The sequence below is a fragment of the Callospermophilus lateralis genome, chromosome Y (assembly GCF_048772815.1).
Source record: "Callospermophilus lateralis isolate mCalLat2 chromosome Y, mCalLat2.hap1, whole genome shotgun sequence".
In the NCBI taxonomy this organism is placed as follows: domain Eukaryota; kingdom Metazoa; phylum Chordata; class Mammalia; order Rodentia; family Sciuridae; genus Callospermophilus; species Callospermophilus lateralis.
In genome coordinates this window covers 6,585,732-6,609,017 of record NC_135326.1, presented here as the reverse complement: position 1 = coordinate 6,609,017, position 23,286 = coordinate 6,585,732, and the positions used below count along the sequence as shown (strand labels likewise).

Below are 23,286 nucleotides of genomic sequence, written 5' to 3'. Positions count from 1 at the left end.
GCCAGGTTGCTATGAATGGTATAATGAAGAGAAGATGAAGAAAATACCTGGGTGACATGAAACTTCCCTCAAAGCAGAGAAAAATTTTCAAGCAAAGATTATTTATAAAGATCTATTTTATAGACTTTTAAAAGAAATATATTATTTTTTAGTTGTAGTTGGACACATTATCTTTATTATCTTATGAAATATGTGGTGCTTAGGATCGAACTCAGGGCCTCACATGAGCTAGGTGAGTGCTCGACCACTAAGCCACAATCCCAGCCCCCCAATATTACAGACTTTATCTATACATTAGGTTTGAGGACTAAAGGAATCATGTGGATATAAGCACTTTTTAGCAAAACAAAAATGTTCTACTGTATTTCTGTAACAATATATTATATTCTCCATGGTCTCTTGCCTTTCTTTCCTTCTTTGCATCCTTACCTAGTCTTTCTTTTTCCCACTCTATAATAGAAGTTAATTCTCATTTCTGTTGATGACTTTTTGGTTTTTGTCATTCTCTTCCACTCAAAGCCATCATTAACTACTAAGCAGAACACTTTCCAGTCAATAAATACTAACTTTGACTTCTGTCTGAAGTTCTGCATTTTCAATCTTTTTTTTTAACAACAGTATTTAGCATCTCACAGTTGTTACTATAATAAAATGAAGCCACTGTCACATTTACGAACTTTAATTTTGTTGAACTAAATGGATATGGGGCTTGAATAACAGATAATGCTATAAAGCACTTGGAACTTACTAATTTCCTAACTTTGGACATATATCCAGGCCTAATCTGACTCAAGGAGAGGCTTGTAAGGCCAGCTACTTTTTAGAGGCACTCTTACTGTTTCTTTCTGAATAAAGACAAAACAGAATATTTAGGGAAACCTGGATTCAGATTTTCCTCTATTACTGTAATTGAAAACATTCCAAAACAGACTCCTAGAAAATCTGGATTCTGATACAGTAGAAATGATTAAAGGCTCAGGGGTGGAGGGGGGGAAGCAGCCTACTAAGAATTTGTGGTTAAAAGCTAGTAAGAACCAGGTTATAAGACTATAAAAACTTGAAAGAGGATATCAAAAGCATGACACATCACACAGATAAATTAGAGAACTTGAATTCAGACTACTTGAAAATATACTGTTGGAGAAATTAAGAAGGGAAATGAAAATTGGGAAATTTGGGACAATGTTAAAAAGGTCAAATGTTTAGGTTTGGTGGGCTTCAAGAAGGAAATGAGAATGCCTAAGAGATAACAGCAAATTTATGCCGAACTTAGAAAAAGATACAAATAGTCAGCAATAGGAAGGTTAAAGGTCAGAATTTAACTCATTCAACTCTACCCCAAGACATAAGAAAAGATTCCCAATGTGGCAAGAGAAGAAACAAACAACATACAGGGCTATCCCTACTGATTTGAATGTAGATGCCTCAATAGAAACCTTAGGCCAGAAAAGAGTAGCATCAAATTTTCACAGTACTGAAGGAAAAATCTACCTACCAAGAATATGGTACCCAACAAAGTTAACTATACATTGCTTGTAAGAAAGTTATTTCATCTGAGGATCTGCATAAACTGAAACTAATGGAACAGGGTAAGATACTACATGCAAATGGAATCCAATAGAAAGCAGGAATAATCCATACCACTCTCAGTAACTTTAAGTAAAAGCAGTAAAAAATGAGATAAGCAAAGTCAATGTATAATGATAAAGGGGTCAATACAACAAGAAGAAATAACTTAATTATAAAGATATGTACACCCAATATTGAAATATTCACATATATAAAACAAATGTTAATAGATTTAAATGAAGAGAGGATTCAAGTTATAACTAAGGATTTTAACATTCCTTTTTTTTTTTTTTTGATACTGGGGATTGCACCAAGACTGCTGTACTACTGAATTATATCCCCACTCCTTTTTTATTTTGAGACAGAGTTTCACTAAGTTGTTTTGTGGTTAAGTTGCTGAGACTAACCCTTGAACCTTTGAACTTCTTTCCTCAGCCTTCTAAATTGCTGTAATTAGAGGTATGCACCACTAAGCCTGGCTTTCAGCAATGGACTGCTCATCCAGTTAGAAAATCAACAAAGGAACCTCAAAGTTAACAAGCATGTGGACCAAAAAAGGACTTCTCATACAACCCCAGAATATTCTATCCAACAGTTGTTGAATATAGATTTTTTTCCAACAGCACACGAATCATTAATCAGATAGGTCACAAAACAAATCTCAAGAAATTTTTAAAGACTGGAATCATATAGAGTATCTTTTTTGATTATAATTAAATAAAATACATCACTAAAAAGGAAAACTTTAAAAACTATACAAGTACATGAAAGTAAGCAACTTACTTTTGAACAAATAAAGAAAAAAGATTTTAAAATTTCTTGAAATAAATAAAACTACAGGCAAAACATACCTAAAGTTATGAGATGCAGCATGTGTAATGAAAGATAAGTTATAGTTAATAGTAGTATTATGAGGAAAGCTTATAGCAATCAATTACTACATTAAAAAAAGAACACAGGTCTGAAGTAAACAAGACAAAAATTGATCTCATAAACTAAACCCCAAATTAGTATAAGAAAGGAAATAATAAAGATCAGAGCAGACCTAGCAAAGACAATGTTCTGCTCTTCCACACTTGTTCAAAGCAATTTAACTGAGAGAAATATTCATGGTTCTGGCCATAATCCATTCCAACTCAATTCATGGTGAGCACTGCAAACAAGATATAGTATGGGGAGAAAAGCCTCTGTATATCACCCTACCCTCAGGTATATACAATCCTATGAAGACTCAGAGAAAAACTTCACCTAAAGCTTACTTGCTCTCAGCTAAGAGAAATATTTTCAGTTCTAGTTATTGATCCTTGGAGGGTTGGGGGAGAGGGGACTGCAATAGAAAGAATCTGAGAAAGAAAAGTCACCCAGGCCATCCCTCTGTATCAGCATGCAAAACTGGGATGGGGGATGGGAGACAGAAGTTCTCTTCCTCCTTCTGAATAGATAACACTCATAGTAGCAGCTGGAATAACACCAGGTTTCTTTTTTCTTTGTCCCTATGCAGGTCCAATGCCTTATTTACTCTGCATCTTGTCTGATAATTGACAAAACTGAAACTGAATGCCACAGATGTCATTACTGACACCACATGTAATCAAAGAATAAGTGTTCTAGGTCCCCCCAAACTAGTAGAACAGTCAGTAAGAGACTCTTTCGGCTCACAGAGCCAAACTAACCCAAGGAAACCACTAAAACCCAAAAGAGGCTTACTGCTCCCACCATATAGAATACAACCCACGTACTCTGCTACCAACACACATCTGCATAAAAAGCTTGAGTATCTCCCCTGCCTATGTGACCCATAAATAATATATTAGGTAACTAAATAAATCTTAACAAATTTATATATTCACCTCTGATATAAATTACACTTACTAATAATTACTGAAAATAATTACTAATCACAGCAGAGAAGCTACAGGAAGATTATGATATCCAGGTGAATACATTTGATATTTAATAACAACTGATTCCTTAAATACATGTCTTTAGGAGAAATGTGTTTATTGAGAAGGACTTCCCATAAATGTGGTAGAGAAACTCATTTCACCACATGCTTTCTGAATCTCCATATAGGGTACAAGAAATACAATAAAACAAGTAAGATGATAAGCCTTAAATTCCTAAATCTCTAAGTGGAAAATTCTAAAGATATCAAAGTGGATAAATACCTGATAATTAGAAGCTGTGATTTTTTTTTCCAACAGTCAATGAAACTCAAGAGGATATAGAAATATAGTTAAATGAAATTGGTAAACAATGTGTAATATGAATGCACAACTTGACAAAGAAACAGTTTTTGAAAAAGAACCGGAAAAGAACCATTGATTAATTAATCAATGGCTTTTTTTAAATGTACAAAATTGAATATTCACATACACGAGAATATGTCTCTCATATATTACAAAAATCAACTCAAACTGGATTGGAAGCCTTAAGTGTAAGATCTGAATGTATAAAATTACTAAAAGAATATAAAGGGGAAATGTTCAGATCACCAGAATGAGCAAGGATTTGGGGGGGGGCAACATCACAAGAGTGCAAAAAAAATTACAGATGAAGAATCAAATTAAACTAAAGTTTTTACAGAGCAGAAGAAATGATCAGCAAAATGAATAGACAACCTATAGAAGGAGGGGTTATATTTGCAAATTATATATGTCAAAAGGAATTGATATCCAGAATAAGGAATTCTAGAAACTCAATAGCAAAAAACCAAACTATTCAAAATTTAAAAAGTAGACAAGAGAACTACACAGAAACGTCTCAAAAAAAACCACAAATAGAATATATGTATGTGAAAAAAATGTTCAACATCACAGGAATTGAGCATGGAAACTACAACGAGATAGCATGTCCCCCTAGTAAGAATGGCTACTACCAAAAAAGACTAAAGATAAGTCCTGATAAGGATATTAAGGAAAGAAAACAAACGCACTACAGATGTGAAAATTAGAATAGACAGGATGGAAAACACTATGTAAATTACTTCTAAAATTAAAAATAGATCTGCCAGATGACCCGGCTATCCCGCTACTAGCTATGTAGTCAAAGGAAATGAAATCACAATGGAATTCTTTTCAGCCATGGAATACTTTTCGGCCATGAAAGAATGTCATCTGCGACAACACAGATGAAATTTTTTTTTTTTTTAAAAATATTTATTCTTTAGTTATCGGCGGACACAACATCTTTGTTTGTGCGTGGTGCTGAGAATCCAACCCGGGCCGCACGCATGCCAGGCGAGCGCGCTACCACTTGAGCCACATCCCCAGCCCTACAGATGAAATTTGAGATCATTATGTTAAGTGAAGTGAAGCACAGAAAGACAAGCATAATCTCACAAGTGGACTATAAAACAGGTTGCTCTCATAGAAGTTGAAAGTGGATTGATGATTGTCCAAAGCCAAGGGAAATGGGGGCAGAAATGGGGAATATTGATTAATGGATATTAAGTAACAAATTGGTGCAAGTTCTGTTGCACTCTCCCAAAGTGAAGAATAGGCTTGATAATAATGACATAAGAATGAAAGTAGACACAAAACAATTAGTTCTCATCATTGACTGCCTTAAATTTTTATGTTACATTCATCACATAAAAGGCACAGAGAGCTAAATGGGTTAGAAAACAAGACCCAGGAATGTGCTGGGTCTTAAGTTTAAAGGTAATTAAAGCAAAGGAATGAAAACAACAACAACAAATTCCATGCAAACAACCAAAATAAAACAGAATAGCTATATTTAGGAAAACCACTTCCAAATCCAAAACTTCTCTAGAGAAAGGGAAGGTCATTATGTGCTTATAAAAGGATCTATTCTACTAGGAAGTACAGGAGTTATAAATAAATACATATGCAACATCAGAAAACCTAAACGTAAAAAGCAAATACTGACAGATCTGAAAGGAGAAACTGACAGTATTACCATAATAGTTTGAAACTATAATACCCTACTTATAATAATTATTGAACATTCAAATAGAAATCAATTTAAGAATTGATAACACTACAGACCAAACAGTATATACCCAATAGCAGACTACACATTCTTCTCAAGTACAAGTATAACATTCTCAGGATAGATAATATGTTAAGTAACTAAACAAATCTTAACAAATTTAAGATCAAAATGATCCCAATCTAATCTAGAATCTTTTCTAACCACAGTGAAATCAAAGTCAACAATGTAAAAAAATCTGAAATGTTACAAATACATGGAAATTACATTTAAAAAAAAAATCGACCACTGGGCCAAATGAAAATTAGAGAAAAATTTAGGAAGTATTTGAGACAACCAAAAACAAAACAACAACTTACTTAAACCTCTAAAATGCATCAAAATAGTACTAACAAAAAAGTTTATGAAAACAGACATGTACATTTAAAAAAAGGAGGGTTTCTCAAATAAATAAGTTCATAAAACCATAAGAGATTGAAGAAAATAGACTGCAGCAGAAATAACTCATACATACAATAAAATCCTAAAAATGAGCAAAAAATACATTTTAAAAAATGTCTCAACTTTACTAAGGAAAAAGAAGATTCAAATAACAAAATCACAAGTGATAGAGAAAACATTACAACAGATGCTGGGAAATAAAGAATTAAAATGACTTTTATGAATGAATACTAATATGCTGATAACAGGATATCCAGAAAACCAAGAAACATTCTGCCTATCACATAAGTACCAAGAAAAAGAGGGCTAGGGATATAGCTCAGTTGGTAGAGTGCTTGCCTTGCATGCACAAGATCCTGGTTTCAATCCCAGCACCACAAAAAAGAAAAAGAGAACCTGGACATATTAATAACAAATGAAGAGATTTAATTAGTAATAAAAAATAGAGTGGTATGCCAAAAATATGTAGTGGTGAAAGGAAAGTTGTCAAAAAGGCAGCAGAGGTGGAAGGTCCAGAGGGGGTACACAGGCAGGGGGTGTGGATGCATACTTGCCTGGTTCCTTAGAACAATGGGGGAGGACAATATCCAGTTTAGCAGCCAGGGCAACTTAGCAAGGCATTTAAGTGGTAAATTAACCCAGGTTCATCATCAGTATTATCAAGGAATAATAGAAAAAATAGAAGGGCTAGGAAAACAGGACAGTTGCATGGAGAATTATGAAACTGGACCATTATTTCATATCATACAAAAAAAAAATTAACTCAAAAAGAATTAACAATTGTCAGGCATGGTGGCACATGCCTATAATCCCAGCAGCTCAGGAGGCTGAGGCAGGAGAATTACAAGTTCAAAGCCAGTCTCAGCAATAGAGGCACCAAGCAGCTCAGTGAGACTCTGTCTCTAAATAAAATACAAAGTAGAGCTGGGATGTAACTCAGTTATTGAGTGCCTCTAACCTGAATACCCCCAACCCTCAAAATTAATGGCTCAAACATAAGAAGAACTGAAACTGTAAAAGTACCAAAAGAGGACACAGTAAAAAGCTTCTTGGCATTGGTGTGGGCAATGATTTTGGGGACATAACACCAAAACTCAGACAAGAAAAGTGGAACTAAATAAGTAGAACTCTTATCAAACTAAAAAGCTTCATAGCAAAAGAAACAATCAACCGAGTGAAAATAAAAAATAAAAAATGGGAGAAAATATTTCAAACCATACACTTGATAAGGAATTAATACCACAAATACAGAGGGAATCTTCATAACTCAATGGGAAAAAAATAAGATAATCTGATTTTAAAATGTGCGAAGAACTTAAAACAGACATTTCTCTAAGTCATTGAAATAGGCAATAGGTATATAAAGAATGCACTACATAGGGAAATGTAAAGCAAAGCTACAGTAAGATATCACCTCACGTCTTTTAGGATGGCTATTATATAAGGACAATACAGAGATTGGCTGAGATGGAAAAAAAAAAAAAAAAAACACCTCTTAAAAAACGGTTGGTAAGAATGTGAATTGGTATAGCCAACTCAGATAATGGTACAGAGGTTCCAAAATATTAAACCCTTCAACTACCACATGATCAGCAATTATATATATATTCATGACAAATAGGAATGGAATCAGTTTAAGTGTCTGCTAATGCATATCGTATCTATATACAATGAAACAATAGTCTTAAAAGAAGGAAATTATAATATCGATGATATCATTAATGAATGAATCTTGAAGGTTTTGTGTTAACTGGAATGAGCCAACTTCAAAAAGACACATACTGCATGATTTCACATACACATGGTCTCTAAAAATGTCAAATTAACAGAAGAACAGAGTAAGTTGTTAGGTTACCAGAGCTGAGGTTGAATGTGTTTTGGGAAAATGTTGGTCAAGGGTGCAAAGTTTGTTATCAAGTAAATAGGTTTTAGGGGATGTAATGTACAGTATGAAAACAACAGTCAAAATCTAAAGGGAGTTAGTGTTCTCACTATACACACATAAATTTGTTAATTATATGAGGCAATTTTATAAAGGCCTTAAGTAAATTTCTAAATGCATAAGTGTATCATCTTAATGCAAAAACATAACATCAAGTGTATATCTTTAATATGTACAATTTTAATTGCCAACTAGATCTCAATTGTTGAAAAACAGAAAAAAAAGATAAGATAAACAATAATTTTAAAATAATGAAACAACTTGAGTTGTTTTGGGATATAAATTTTGTTAGAGTACAAGCTGAATTTGTGAATTTACTGAAAATCAGCTGTCTTTATTATTGTACTATACGAATCCTGATTATATGTAAAAAAAAAAAAAAGTATGTTGTTTTTTAAAAAATATTTTTAGTACTCAATGGATTGATTATTTATTTATTTATTTATATGCAGTACTAAGAATTGAACCCAGGGCCTCACACAAGCCAGGCAAATGCTCTATCACTGAGCCACAACTCCAGAACCCAAAGTATATTCTTTTATGATATTTTAATAAGCTTTCTGAACCATTTTATCATTTGAGGTTAGGATTCTTTAGAGGGAAAAAAACTTAATTATTGCTCCCTACTCCCAAAATGGACTACAGCAGTTTTAGAAAGTACTCACTTAATCATTTCAAAAAGCTTTGGATCTGAGACTTTAATGTTTCGTGCCATATTCCAGGAAAGATGAACCATGGGCACAACTGACTTCACATTTTGCAACTTGTTCCATTCATACCGTTCCACTGCCAATTTATACTGGCAGGCTAGGGGGGAAAAAAGCAACTGTCATAAAATAATCCAACTTAACAAATAATGAGAAGATAGCTATTATTATATCTCAGGTATAATTTCCTCACTAATTCTAAAAATCTTAAAACATGAAAGATTTGTTTTATGGTGATTAAGTATTCTATCATGTAAGAAATACAAATACTTGCAGCATTATGCTGGGTTGTTTTTATATCTTATATTATTTCATCTTTGCCTATCTTTCTTGATTTTCCAATCTATATTTGTAGATGGTGAAACTGAGGTCCTGAGGATTTTTTTTGAAAAAAAAAAAAAAAAAACAAAAATCAAAAAACAAAAACTTACTGAAGTAAGGAAGTTAAAGATATAGAGTCCAGGTAAAATTCAGATCTTTCTGGCTCTAAAAGTGAGACTGTTCATCTTAGTAAAAGCTTATATTAAGTGTTTTAATGTTTTTTCAAAGTTGAGGATAATTCCAAAACTTTAAAAAATATATACAATATCTGTATTTATTTCAAAGTGTTGGCTTGCAAACGCCTGCAATAGAAACTGAATTTTTTCAAAACTTCGACACAATAGCATTGTGTTAAACCACATAAAATAAAAATTCTTAATAATTGCTATTGCTGGGGCTGGGGATGTGGCTCAAGCGGTAGCGCGCTCGCCTGGCATGTGTGCGGCCCGGGTTCGATCCTCGGCACCACATACAAACAAAGATGTTGTGTCCACCAAAAACTGAAAAATAAATATTAAAAATATTCTCTCTCTCTCTCTCTTCCCCTCTCTCTCTTTTTTTTAAAAAAAATAATAATTGCTATTGCTTTACTCTTCCATAAAAAGATCCTTTATAAATATAAAACATGACATTCTAAGATATTAAAAGCATATCTCCTATGTCTACAGAAAAATATATTCATTATTCACTGAAATCTGTCATTGAATTGATGTTTTTAACATGAATTTAATCTCGGTACGAGCAATTAAAACTTGTACTGCTTTTCCAGGAAGGGAAAGCAGAAGGGAGATTCTGGGGATTAAGCCCAGAAGCACTTTACCACTGAGTTACATCCCCTGCCTTTACTTTGAGACAAGGTCTTGCTAAATTTCAAGTTGCTGAAGCTAACCCTGAACTTCTGAACTTCCTGCCTCAGCCTGAGTTGCTGAGATTAAAAGTATATGCCACCACACCTGCTGATTTTCTCTTTTTTTTTTTTTTTTACTAGGGATTAACTCAGGAATATTCAACCACTAAACTACAACTCAGTTCTTTTTAAAAATTTTATTTAAACACAGGATCTCACTGAGTTTTTTAGCATCTCACTGTTGCTGAGGCTGGCTTTGAACTTTCTACTTTTAATGAATTACTTTTTAACAAAAAACTACCTAATGGAAACAATCCCTTAAACATTAAATTTGTTAGGGAATAACATACAATACCTGTAAGTGGTCCAACATTCCAGGCAATGTTGTTGCACCACCCAATAGCCTGCACCCAATGCACAGTGCCTGCATTTATCCAGACCAAATCTCCAGGTCGCTGAATAAATCTATACACAGGAACATTTGCTTCATAAAGATCTTCAAGATTTGGCCACCAAGAACTCATTAGAAAGTTCAAATTATTTCTGGGGGAGGGGGAATAAATAATACAAAGAATTATTTTTCATCAAAGATCAGAAGATAATTTTAAAAGTTTAAAAAAAATTACATTTATTTCATTAAAGAGTTGGGCTGCACAAGCACTGTAAAGAGAACTGTATTTTTTTCTTTATTTTTTCTTTTTTTAAGAGTGAGAGAGAGTGAGAAAGAGAGAGAGAGAGAGAGAGAGAGTATTTTAATATTTATTTTTTAGTATTTGGCAGACACAACATCTTTGTCTGTATGTGGTGCTGAGGATCGAACCCGGGCCGCACACATGCCAGGCGAGCGCGCCACCGCTTGAGCCACATCCCCAGCCCCGAGAACTGTATTTTTTAAAAGTGAACACTTCAATGTGATCGAATCCATATTTGGAAAATTTAACTGCATGTGAGTATTGGTTGACTTGGGCAAACATTAATGACTATAATCTTTATTTTACTATTCAAACACCTAAAAGTTAAAGTTACATTTAAAATAGAACAACTTCTAATTTCATTTCAACTGAAGAAACTTTTAATATCTAGTTTCTTTAATACAGAAGATGAAGATTATATCAAGTCATTTAAACTCAGAACCAAAATATTAAAGATAAGAGGACTAGAATTTCCTTTAATTCCTAAGACAACATTGAAGTGAGAGTCGTCTTCTAACTGTTCTAAAATATAAGCAAAAAAGGGGTATCTCTTTCTATGTGGGCTTAGTAATTAGTTGATTAAAATGAAGTTGTTGAGTAAAACTATCAAAAAAAACCACATATGGTCTGGGGATGTGGCTTGAGCGGTAGTGTGCTCGTCTGGCATGCGTGTGGCCCGGGTTCGATCCTCAGCACCACATACCAACAAAGATGTTGTGTCTGCCGATAACTAAAAAAGAATAAATAAATATTTAAAAAAAAAAAAAAAAGAAACACATATATGTACATATAAGGTTTATTTATTTATTTTAAATACACTGTGGATTGAATTCAGGGATGTTTTCTTTTTTAAGTATTTTGGTAACAGTGACTGAACCCAGGGGAACTCTACACTGAATCATATCCTCCCAGCTATTTATTTGTTTATTTATTTATATTGGCTGTTTTTAATTATATGTAATATATGTAATGAATCATATATGTATATGATTCATATTAAATCATCAGAAAAGCATAGAATATAATTTGTTCTAATTCAGACCCAAGTTTTTTCCCTTTCCCTTCCCTCTGCTTCCCTTCTTCCTCCCCATTTCCTTCCCTTTATTCTATTGATCTTCTATATTATAGTTTTTTTTTTGTTTTGTTTTGTTTTGAGACAGGGTCTTGCTAAGTTGATGAGTTTGACCTTCAACTTATGATTCTCCTAAAGGTCACTGAGATTTCAATCATTGTCACATGCATAGATAGTTAAGGCTTAATTTTGAAGTCTAGTTTTTTTAATCACTCTCCTTCATTACAATATAACTGTTGTGATTCTTTTATTTACATTGATGTCTTCACAAAGAATTTGATGATATACTTTACTTCAAACTAAGTTTTCTCAAGAAGAAATGTATACATTAGAAATGTTAAGATATAAGAAATAGCACTTGTTAAAATGATAAAAGATGCTTTTTTAAAAGTTTTTTAGTTATCGGCGGACACATATCTTTGTTTGTATGTGATGCTGAGGATCGAACCCGGGCCGCACGCATGCCAGGCCAGCGCGCTACCGCTTGAGCCACATCCCCAGCCCCAATAAAAGATGCTTTGTTGACATAGATTCTTATTTTCCTCCTTTTTTCCTTCTAAAACTAATGTGCGTCTACAAGACCCTAACAAATGAAGGATAAAAAAAAAAAAATCATGTTTTCTTCATACTTCTAAAGACTTATCACAAAAAGTAAATAAACAAAAAGAAAAAAAAAGCTATAAGTATCAAATAAACCTTACCCCTAATTTACCCATACACTACAAACTGAAACTGAAGAAAACTAGAGAAAAAATATTTTTTAGTTAAGAAGGAAGAGGGGAGAAGGAGAAGAAACAAAACTAAAACAATTAAGACAAATGGACTGAAAATCAAAACACTTGAGTTTTATATGTAGAGCAACAAACTACATAAATTATGTATTTCAGCAGCACTGGCCCACATGAAAAATAAAGTTAGAGTGAAATTGTACAAAAGACATCTACTTTCTGCAACTTAAGGTAAATAAATCATTTTAACTTTGAGACAGTTAAAATAAGTGAATCATTTCACAAAAAATTTGATATTATTATTCCAAGTTCAAAACTTTTTGAATATTGTTTTCAACTATCTTTGAATGAAGGACTCCTTTCTAAACAAAAATAAAAGAAAACAAAACTCTGATAATCCAGTTTCAACTCATAAATAAAGAATAAAATCACAACTTAGGGATAACAAATACAAAAATATGTATAGTAATATCAAGAAATTCTTCATTTAGTACACTAGACCATTCCCATGACACTTTTCTCTTAAATTTCTAGTTTGCTGCTAAAAAACAGTTCAGATTAAAACGTTTGCTGCTAACTTTTAAACTCTGAAAATTTTTTGTTACATCGAGAAAAAGATACAAAAATAAATAAGTAAAGATGAAAATTTTGGGGCTGTGGATATGGCTCAAGTGGTAGGGCCCCGGCCTGGCACATGCGAGGCACTGGGTTCAATCCTCAGCACCACATAAAAATAAATAAAGATATTGTGTCCACCTCAAATAAAACAAAACAAAACAAAAAAAAAAAAGATGGAAATTTTGGTTAAGTTATCTTTTAAAAAAACTAAAATGCACTTATTACCAAATAAAACATGTTTTTTATTTAGATTGTCCAGTAAGTATAAAATACAAGCTATTTTTATAAAACTATAATGATAATATACTACATTTTCTAAAAAAATCTAAAACAAAGAATTTTGAATATTTTCAGCTAAAAGAAATAATGTGTAGAGCTGGGGTAGTGGATGAGCGGTAGAGCCTAGGATGTGTGCCGCCTGGGTTGATCCTCAGCACCATGTAAAAATAAACAAATAAAATAAAAGGTATTGTATCCAACTACAACTAAAAAATAAATTTTTTAAAAAAATGTGGTAGCACATGCCTGTAATCTCAGCAGTTTGGGAGATTGAGACAGGATATTGGGGGTTTAAAGACAGCCTCAGCAAAAGCGAGGCACCAAGCAATTCAATGAGACCCTGTTTCTATACAGAATACAAAAACAGAGCTGTGATTGTAGTCAGTCGTTGAATGGCTGACTGCACCTAAATGTAATCCCCAGTACCCTCCCACCGAAAAAAAAAAAAAAAAAGTTTAAGGAAACAGATATGTTTAATCCCATGTGAACATTATACAATGCACACATATATTAAAGCATCACATGGTAAGTATTTTTTTGGTCAATTAAACATAAAAACACTTAAATTTTAAAAAAATTTCTGAGTTTGGGGTCTATCAACACTAGAGTTGTTGCCTATCACGTGTGAAACTCTGATTTTGATCCCTACCACAGAAATCAAAACAAAACCAAAACAATTGTTGTGTGATATACATCTGAATTAATTTTAAAATAGATCTTACATATGAATGACTATAAGGCTTCTGTCCCATTTTATCATGGTGTTGTATATACAACACAGATTTCCCCCCCCCCTAATTCCACTGTCAACGTTGAAAAACTAATGAGAGTCCCTTGTATGAGGCACTGATAATAATGTTATGAGGCTGACTCACAAAAATACACAAAACTAAGTTATTAACAAGCTATAGAACAATTTATTTTAGAGTTCTTATCATTTAAAAAAAACAATTATAAAAAGCCTATTTTTTTCTTAAAACACATCTATCAAAAACATGTTTACATCAATTTTTTAACTCTAACATAAAATAAGAGTTTACTTTCTATTCTCAATTTTTATCTATTACTAATTTAGAGGCTGTTTTTAAAATATCTTTAAGTATCCCATGTAACAAAATTTTTTTTTTGATTTAAAATCAAGTCACTTAAAATAAAATTTCTGCTGAATAAAAAGTAAAAATCCTGCAGTTCTATGAAGAAACTCAACTTTGTATTTTGTCTGGTACAAAAAACATTTTTTTCACAATCATATATTAAAAGAAACTTTAATTTCTGAAACCTACTTTTCACAGAATTCATTCAGAACACCCCAATAATCTTCAGGTACAACAAACCATTCACAATCACCTGGGCCAATGTTTATGTTAACAGAACAGAAATTGTTATTTTCTTGGTGACCTAAAAAGTAAAAGAAAATTAAAGTCATTATCATAGTAAAAATTTAGTGGAGAAAATGCCTTTAATTTACTGGAGAATTTTGAACACTAAGTGAAAAAGAGACATCTAAAAGTGAGAATAATACATTAAATGCAATATATACCTTCTAATTATGATTTCCTTTCATTTTGATACAAATAGTATCAAAAATTAATAAATTAAAAAAAGAAAGTTTTCAAAATGTAAATGGGGTTTCAGTCATTTTGTAGGTGCTATCACATCCCAACCTGATGTAAGGTAAAAACCTGTTGACTCTTTCATCATGGGTAAGTGGATAATACTGCTCATGGTTTGAGGCTTTAAAAAACTAAAATTAGAGCTGAGCATAATGGAGCAAGTTTGTAGTCCCAGTGCTCAGGAAGCAGAGGCAGGAGGGCCATGAGTTCAATATCAGCCTCAGCAAAAGTAAGGTGTTAAATAAAATACAAAATAGGGCTGGGGATGGAACTCAGTGGTCTAGTGCCCCTGAGTTTAATCCCTAGTACCCCTTCCCCCCAAAAATTAAAATTAGAGAAAGGCATGGTGGTGCACACCTGAAATCCCAGGAACTCTAGAGGATGAGGAGACAAGAGGATCACAAATCTAAAGCCAGTCTGGGCAACTTAGTCAGCAAAAAATAAAAGTTGCTGAGAACATAGTTCAGTGGGCCAATACCTCTGGGTTCAATCCCTAGTACCAAAAAATAAATAAAAATTAAAATGAGAGTAGCTGGAACACTATAGGCAAGGCCATTCACTTACCCATACTGGAAGAGCTACAAGTACCACATAATGATCTGATCTTAAGGTCTATGAATAATCTGAATTTTTTTAAACACACAAGAGCATTCAGATTGTGAACTCTATTACACAGATACCATTTTTTATTTATGTAACAACAACAACAACAACAACAACAAAACAAAATTCACATAGAACAGCAACCCAAAGTAATGTTTCTTTTAATTATAGCTAGCAAACAAAACATATCAGATTTCTGTCAAGAAATTCCTTAAGGTTCCATAGAAACGTAAGTTGAAAAATATACTAATACTCCCTTACTTAACTAAAAATCCCAAACATTTTAGACACTCTGACAAAAGATATCATATTTTACCTCCTCTAAATTTTTAATGAAAAGAATACATTTTCATTACATGCAATTTCACTTAAGGTTTTCAAAATTAACGGTTATAATTTTTGTGCTCAAACTGTATTATTCATTGGCAGATTTGCAAAAATATTCTTACATGATGTTCTCAGAGACCTACTGAATAGCAATATCATGACTTTTGTCAGAAATGAAAGCTGATTCTCACTTCTTCTACCAAACAACAGATTGATAACATTATTATTATGAAGTTACACTGCATTCTTCAGAGCTCAGAGACGAAATTTTTCTGAACTGACTCAAGAAAAAAAACACCATTTGTCACTGTTATTTGAATATTGCTGGCCATGGAAATTTTGTTGCAGCCTTTGAAATTTTTCCTAATTAATTAAACTTCCAAATTAAATAGTTTAAAGAGATCTTACATGTGAAATTTATACTAAAGTAACCTTATTTTGAAGATGAAAAAAAATTCTCAGATCAAAATTAATAAAAATTCTCAATTTTTCATTTCTTTACAAATTTCAGTTTCTATAAAATAATAGAACAAGCTAGATCTTCATTCTATGTATATTTGCAGCATATAACAAGCGAGAATCCCATTCTCACATATATTTGTAACATATCAAGTCTCACATATATTTGGAAAATATCAAGTAAAAACTTTTGATTATCCTAGCTCTTAAAGAAGAATTCTGTTGACTACTACTTTAGATAGTTTTTGTAAATCATTTTTTTTAAAAATGAAGGGGGAAAAAAAAGGAACAAATAAGTAAAACAGCAGTACACTGTATTTTAAGTATTATCAAAATTTTTTTTCACATATGGTTCAAATAAAAAAGGTCATGATAAAATGTGGTTCTTTGTTACAATAACTGTAGTGAAAAAAAATTAGAAACACCTGACAGTTTGCAGTCAATAGAATAATAATTTATGGCCTTTACTCAGTAAGGGACTTAATGCTCCTTTCCCAGTTTAATTTTTTTAATTACTTTATTCTCTACACCTAAGGGAACAAAATAATACTGATATTAGTTATAATTATAAACACTTATTACAAAGAAAAACAACTTCAAAAAAATCATTTCAGTTTTAGTAATTATAAATAGATATAATCTATTCAATAAATGGTAAGGATCTGAACAGACATTTCACAATACAATCGATCAACAAATAAATGAAAAAATGTCCAACATCTCTATTAATTAGAGAAATGCAAACCAAAAACGACACTGAGATTTCATGGCACTTCAGTCAGAATGACAATTATCAGAATATAAGCAACAATAAATGTTGGTGAAAATGTTGGGGGAAAGGTACACTTATACATTGCTGGTAGGACTGCAAATTGGTGCGACCACTGTGAAAAGAATTATGGAGATTTCTCAAAAAACTTGGAATGGAACCTCCATTTGACTCTGTTATTCCTCTCCTGGTTTTATACCTAAATCACTTAAAATCAGCATACTGCAGTGACACAGTCACATAAATATTTATAGCAGCTCAATTCATTATAGCTAACCCATGAAACCAGCCTAGGTGCTCTTCAAATGATTAATGAATAAAGAAGTTAAAGAAATGTGGAATGTATTCACAATGAAATATTACTCAGCCATAAGGAAGAATGAAATTAGGGCACATGCTGGTAAATGGATGGAGCTGGAAAATACTATGCTAAGCATAATAAGCCAATTCCAGAGAACCAAAGGCTGAATGTTTTCTCTGACTGTGGATGCTAATTCACAATAAGAGCATGGGGGCTAGGAAAGAATAGAAGTAATTTGAATTCTGCAGAGGGGAGTAAAAGGAGAAGAAGTGATAAGGGGGTAGGAAGGACAGTAGAATAAATTGGACATTATTACCCTATGTTCATATATGATTACACAACTTGTGTACCTCTGGATCATGTACAACCAGAAGAATGAGAAGTTACAGTCCATTTATGTATGATATGTCAAAAAGACATTCTACTGTCATGTAATTAATTAGAACAAATTAAAAGAAGAAAGTAAATAAATAAATGCAAAGATATTGATTCTGTGTGTTTTTTTTATTTAAACTTTAGTTTTTCAACTATATAAGATATATTAGTTCATAAAAATCACCTGGTGTTCTACTCCCTGGAACTTTCATATATAATTGAACTGTATTCATGCCCAGGATGGTATGACCAACATGGCTTAGAAGATTTCCTGCTGATACAACACGTACAAAAGCAGGAAGTTTAGTCAGCTCATGTAATTGCAGCTTCCACCTGCAATAAAATAACAGATTGAAAGTGAAACTCTTTGCAAATACTAGTGAGAATTAATCAGGTCCTCAAAATTCTTCTTCTTCTTTTTTTTTTTAAATATTTTTATAGCTTTATTTTATTCATTTATTTTATGTGGTACTGAGGTTTGAACCCAGGGCTGCACACATGCTGATCAAGTGCTCTACCACTGAGCCACAACCCAGCCCCATCCAAATTCTTATGATTCAATCAGAAGATGTTACACATAGAAATATTTTAATAGTAATAGTAAAGTGTTTTAACTTTTTTCAAAGAGAAAACTCCTAAAATAGAGATCACCAAAAAAAGTCTCATATAAATTTATAAAAGCCTAATAAGTGAAATAAACAATGTACTTTCTATTTTTTTTTTAAGAGAGAGAGAAAATTTTAATATTTATTTTTTAGATTTTGGCAGACATAACATCTTTGTTTGTATGTGGTGCTGAGGATCGAACCCAGGCCGCACGCATGCCAGGCGAGTGTGCTACCGCTTGAGCCACATCCCCAACCCTGTACTTTCTATTTTTAAGCTTGTAAATTAGTATGTTTTTTCCAGAAGAAAAAATTCTAATTATAAGATCTTATACAATAATATATGAGTCTTAAAGATTTTATCCAAAACTTAGATGTCAACACAATATAATGACTAAATGAAATAATAGGAAGGAAGGCAATTCTCAATTCTGTAATCCCCTTTGCTTTAGTTAATAAACTTACTTTTTGTTATCAGAGAGGTCAATGTTGGTCCCAAATTTTATGGTTTTAAAAGGTCCTTTTCTTCTCCTTCCAGAACTTAAAAAAAGAGAAAGTATTAGATCCATGCCTTTCAGACAGAAATACAGAGTGGATGCTAAAAATTACTTACTTATCTGAAGATGTGGATTCATTATCTGAATAGTCTTTAAGTTGTGTTTTCCTTTCATTTTCTTCCTACAGAGTAAGCAGAAGATTCACACTTAGTATTCTATAAATGTCCATATTTTAAAAACAGCAATACATGCACAGTTTGTAGAAAATACCTACAATTTCTTAATTTTTTAAGTTGAATTAAATTTTAATTTTTTAATTTTTTAATTAAACTTAATTCACATTTAGTATCCTATAAAGATTATTACTGTAATGCAACTGAATAAAGTACTCATATAAATAAAGTACTCATATAATGTCCATATTTTAAAAACAGAAATACATGCACAGTTTGTAGAAAATACCTCCAATTTCTTAATATTTTCAAATTAAATAAAGACCCAAGAAATGTTAAATTGCACTGACTTTGTATTCAACCTCTGTATTGACACAAATTAATATTATGAAATTCTGGTATTGTACTAATTTACAAGAAAAGCAAAAACCTATTCTAATTTTCCTTTGGCCAAAGTTTCTAAGTGACAAAGAAATGTAACTTTTACAGATGTCCTGGGAATTAAAGACAGAACTAAAAATAAACAACATTTATAGGCAAATTGTTAGGGAAAAGTTGTTAAAAAATACCAGAAATGGAGAACTAATATTCTATTTTAACATCACAAAGGCAAGTTTTGGATTGTGGTTGTTGCTCAGTGGCAGAGTGCTTACTTAGCATGTGTAAAGTAGTGGGTTCGATCCTTAACACCACATAAAAATAAACAAATAAAATAAAGGCATGCTGTCCATACAAACTAGGGAAAAGAAAAAAAAAAAAAAAAGGCTTGTTTTGAGGAATAGGTAAGATGATGGAGAGGAACCAGGGAGGGATCTCTAATTTCTGTGCAGCATGGAAAGGAGGGAATGAAGGCACAGCTGATATGGAATGTGGGTGACCAAAAAAATGCTTCAACAATTAACTCTGTCAACATGAAAGAAGAATAAATGTCAGAGGAAGAATTTACAAAGTTCACAGTTAATGTTCATTGTGCTAAACAGTGTAAAGAGTGAATTTAGAAAATACAGAAAGTGAAAGAAAGATCATTTTAGAAAAAAGAGACTCTGTAAAAGGAACCAAACAGAAATCCTGGAAATGAAAGTCAAGAAATCAAATTTAAAATTCAACGGAAAGTAACAGTAATAGATTAGGTGACTCTGAATATAGCTTGTCATAAAAACAAAGTATGTAATCTTAAAAATAATGTTAACCATAAAGAAAAGATGTTAAGAGACCATTCCAGCATATTCAAGAAACCAGATTTAAGAATCACTGGGGTAGATTAAGGCTTCAAAAAACAAACTCAAGAAAAGCATGATATTTCAATAACATAATATTATAAAATCTTTCAAATCTTAGAAATCAAATGAAAATCTAAATACAAAATTATAAAGAACTCTGATAAGCAAGACCAAAAGAAGTCCTCTCTAAAACATATTAAAATGAAAAAATGCCAAATATACAGAATTAGGAGAGAATTTTAAAAGCTGTAAAATAAAAATGGCAGATTATATTTAGAGGTAAACTAATTCAAATTTCAACTTATTTCTGAATCCAACTCCTAAAATAAAATCCAAGAATAATACATACCACCAAGATTACTATATCTGGTTAAATTATTCTTCACAACTTAAGATGAAATAAAACTTTCATGAAACGTAGAAACTAAAATAATTCATAATTACTATGTCTGTACTATAAAACATAATATTTCATGAAGAAGGAGAAAAAACCCTACATTTCAATGATATGCACTAGGAAAAAAATTAAAGGAGAATCAAATCTAAATTAACCATTAGAAAGAAATTAAAATGGCAGAAAATAAAAATCATCTCTCTTGAAGAACTGAATGTAAATAGTTTAAACTCTTCAAACAAAATACACAGATTGGTAGATCCAAAGGCCAGGAAAGTTGGCTATTCTCAAATCAGACAAAGTAGACTACAAGTCACAATTAATAGGAAAAGTCAAAGACATGCAAAATCAAGAGATGGTTAAGAAAATCATCCAACAACAAGATACAATGATTATAAATATTTATGTCCCAAACAACAGTGTTTCTACTTACGTAAAACAAACTCTTCTAAAAATTAACAATTAAAAAAAAAAACAATACAAAAATACTAGGTGATTTCAATACACTTCTCTATTAGCTAGATTATCCAGATAAGTAAAGATTCTTCAGAACTAAAAAATGTTATGAATTAGTATACCTAGTTGACATCTAAACAATATTTCATCCATTTACAACATGACTCACTTTCTTCTCAGTGGCACATGAAACATTTTTTGAAAAAGATCATATTTTAGGTCACAAAGCAAATATTCACATACACAACAACAACAACAAAAACTGTAATTCCTTGCATTCTATCAGATCATAAAACAATGAAACTAGAAATCAACAAGAGAATAAAAACAAAACAGCAACCATTCTAACCTAGCAATGAAATAATAACCTTTGAATGTTGAATGGATAGCAGAAAAAATCAGAGGAGACAAAAAAAATTCTTAGACACAAATAAGAACAATGATAAAACATGTCAAAATCTCTGGAAGAGTGTGAAGGTAGTTATAACGGGAAAGTTTATAGCACTGAGTTCCTATAAAAACAAAACAAAACAAGAAATGTAAAAAATAAATAATCAAATGTCACACCTTACAGCCCTAGAAAAAGGAGAGCATATTAACACTAAAATCAGTAGAAGATAGAAAATAATTAAAATCAGAACAAGGGCTGGGTATGGCAGTACACAAAGATACTCAGAAGGCTAAGGCAGAAGGATCACAAGTCCAAAGCCAGCCTCAGAAATTTAGCAAGGTCCTATCTCAGAAATCAAAAAGAAAAAAAAATTAAAAATGGGTTGGAGATGTGGTTCAGTGATAAGTGGTGCTGAGTTCAATCCCCAGGAAAGGGGGACAAACAAAATCAGAGTCAAAGACAATAAAATTGAGAATGAAGCAAAATAAAACAAAAAGCACAAAGGAAGAATGAAACAGAGTTGATTCTTTGAAAGAAAAAGAAAATTGATAAGCCCTTAACCAAACTAATCAAAGGAATAAGAGAAGACCCAAGTTAATAAAATTAGAGAAGAAAAGGCAAATATCACCACAGACACTACTGAAATCAAGAGATTCATTAGAAACTCATATGAAAACTTTTAAATCCAATAAGCTAAAAAATCTCAAGTAATGAAACTGAAGCAGCTACAAAAAGCTTTACAAAGAAAAGCCCAGGGCTGAACAAGTTCTACTAAACCTTTTAAAGAAATAAATGCCACCAATTCTTCTCAAACTATCCCATAAAATAGCAAAGAGTTTAACACTGACAAATTTATCCTATGAAGCCAGTGTAACCCTGATATCAAAACCAGAAAAGGAACAAAAAAGAAAATTTCAGACCACTGTCAATATATGAAAAATTCTTTCATTAAACACATTAAGAATATGGTGTACTATGCCTAACTGGGTTTCATCCTCAGCATGAAAGTATGGTTCAACATGTCAAATCAATAAATGTAATTCACCACAGAAATAGAGCTAAGGACAAGAATCACGTGTTTATCTCAGTACATGAAGAAAAACCATTTGACAAAGTACACCGCTCATTCGTATTAAATCACTAAAGAAACTAGGCATGAAGAAACTTACCTTACTTAACATTGTAAAGACTATATGAGACAATATCATATTAAATAGAGAAAAACTGAATGTATTTCCTCCAACAACAGGAATAAATCAATGATGTCCACTCTCGTCACTCCTTTCAACATAGTTCTTAAAAATTCTAGCCAGAGCAATCAAGACAATAGAAGGAAATTAAATAGATATAAATACTAAAAGACAAAGTCAAATGATGTGTTTGCTCATGGATCCTATATTTAGAAGATCCAAAAAACTCCACCAAAAGACTTCTAAAACTGATAAACAAATTTAGTAAAGTATCAATACACAATATCAGCCTACTAAAGCAACCATTTTCCTGTACTTCACTAATGAATCTGCTAAAAATAAATTAGGAAAACTATGCAATATAAAATAATTTCTAAAATAAAATAAAATAATTTCTAAACAACAACAAAAATACTTGGATATTAATCTTAATGAAAATTACACAATACTGAAAAAAGAAATTGAAGAATTAGACAAAAAACACTGCAACTGTTAAAAGAAAATGTAGACCCAAACTCCAACATATGCACAGACATCAACCTCCTTAATGAAATTTCTTAAGTGGAAGAAATAAAAAAAAAAATCAATACATGAAATTAAAAAGCTTTTGCACAACAAAGGAAATAAGAATATAAAGAGAGATGGGGCTGGGGTTGTGGCTCAGCAGTAGAATGTTTGCTTAGCACGGGCGAAGCCCTAGGTTCGATCCTGCCCACCACATAAAAATAAATAAATATATTGTG

The 23,286-nt window shown here is 31.9% G+C and overlaps 1 protein-coding gene across 2 annotated transcripts in view; it reads right to left on the bottom strand.

The window, feature by feature from the left end:
- The window catches only part of LOC143639791 (lysine-specific demethylase 6A-like), a 207,952-nt gene that overhangs the window by 23,274 nt on the left and 161,392 nt on the right, over positions 1-23,286 (bottom strand). For both annotated transcript variants that reach the window (XM_077107851.1, XM_077107852.1), the window contains 6 exons: positions 18,836-18,900; positions 18,688-18,762; positions 17,802-17,950; positions 14,454-14,568; positions 10,137-10,324; positions 8,572-8,713 (listed from right to left, as the gene is read on the bottom strand). In XM_077107851.1, coding sequence (XP_076963966.1) covers positions 8,572-8,713; positions 10,137-10,324; positions 14,454-14,568; positions 17,802-17,950; positions 18,688-18,762; positions 18,836-18,900 — 734 coding nt within the window. The remainder of the gene's footprint in view (positions 1-8,571; positions 8,714-10,136; positions 10,325-14,453; positions 14,569-17,801; positions 17,951-18,687; positions 18,763-18,835; positions 18,901-23,286) is intronic.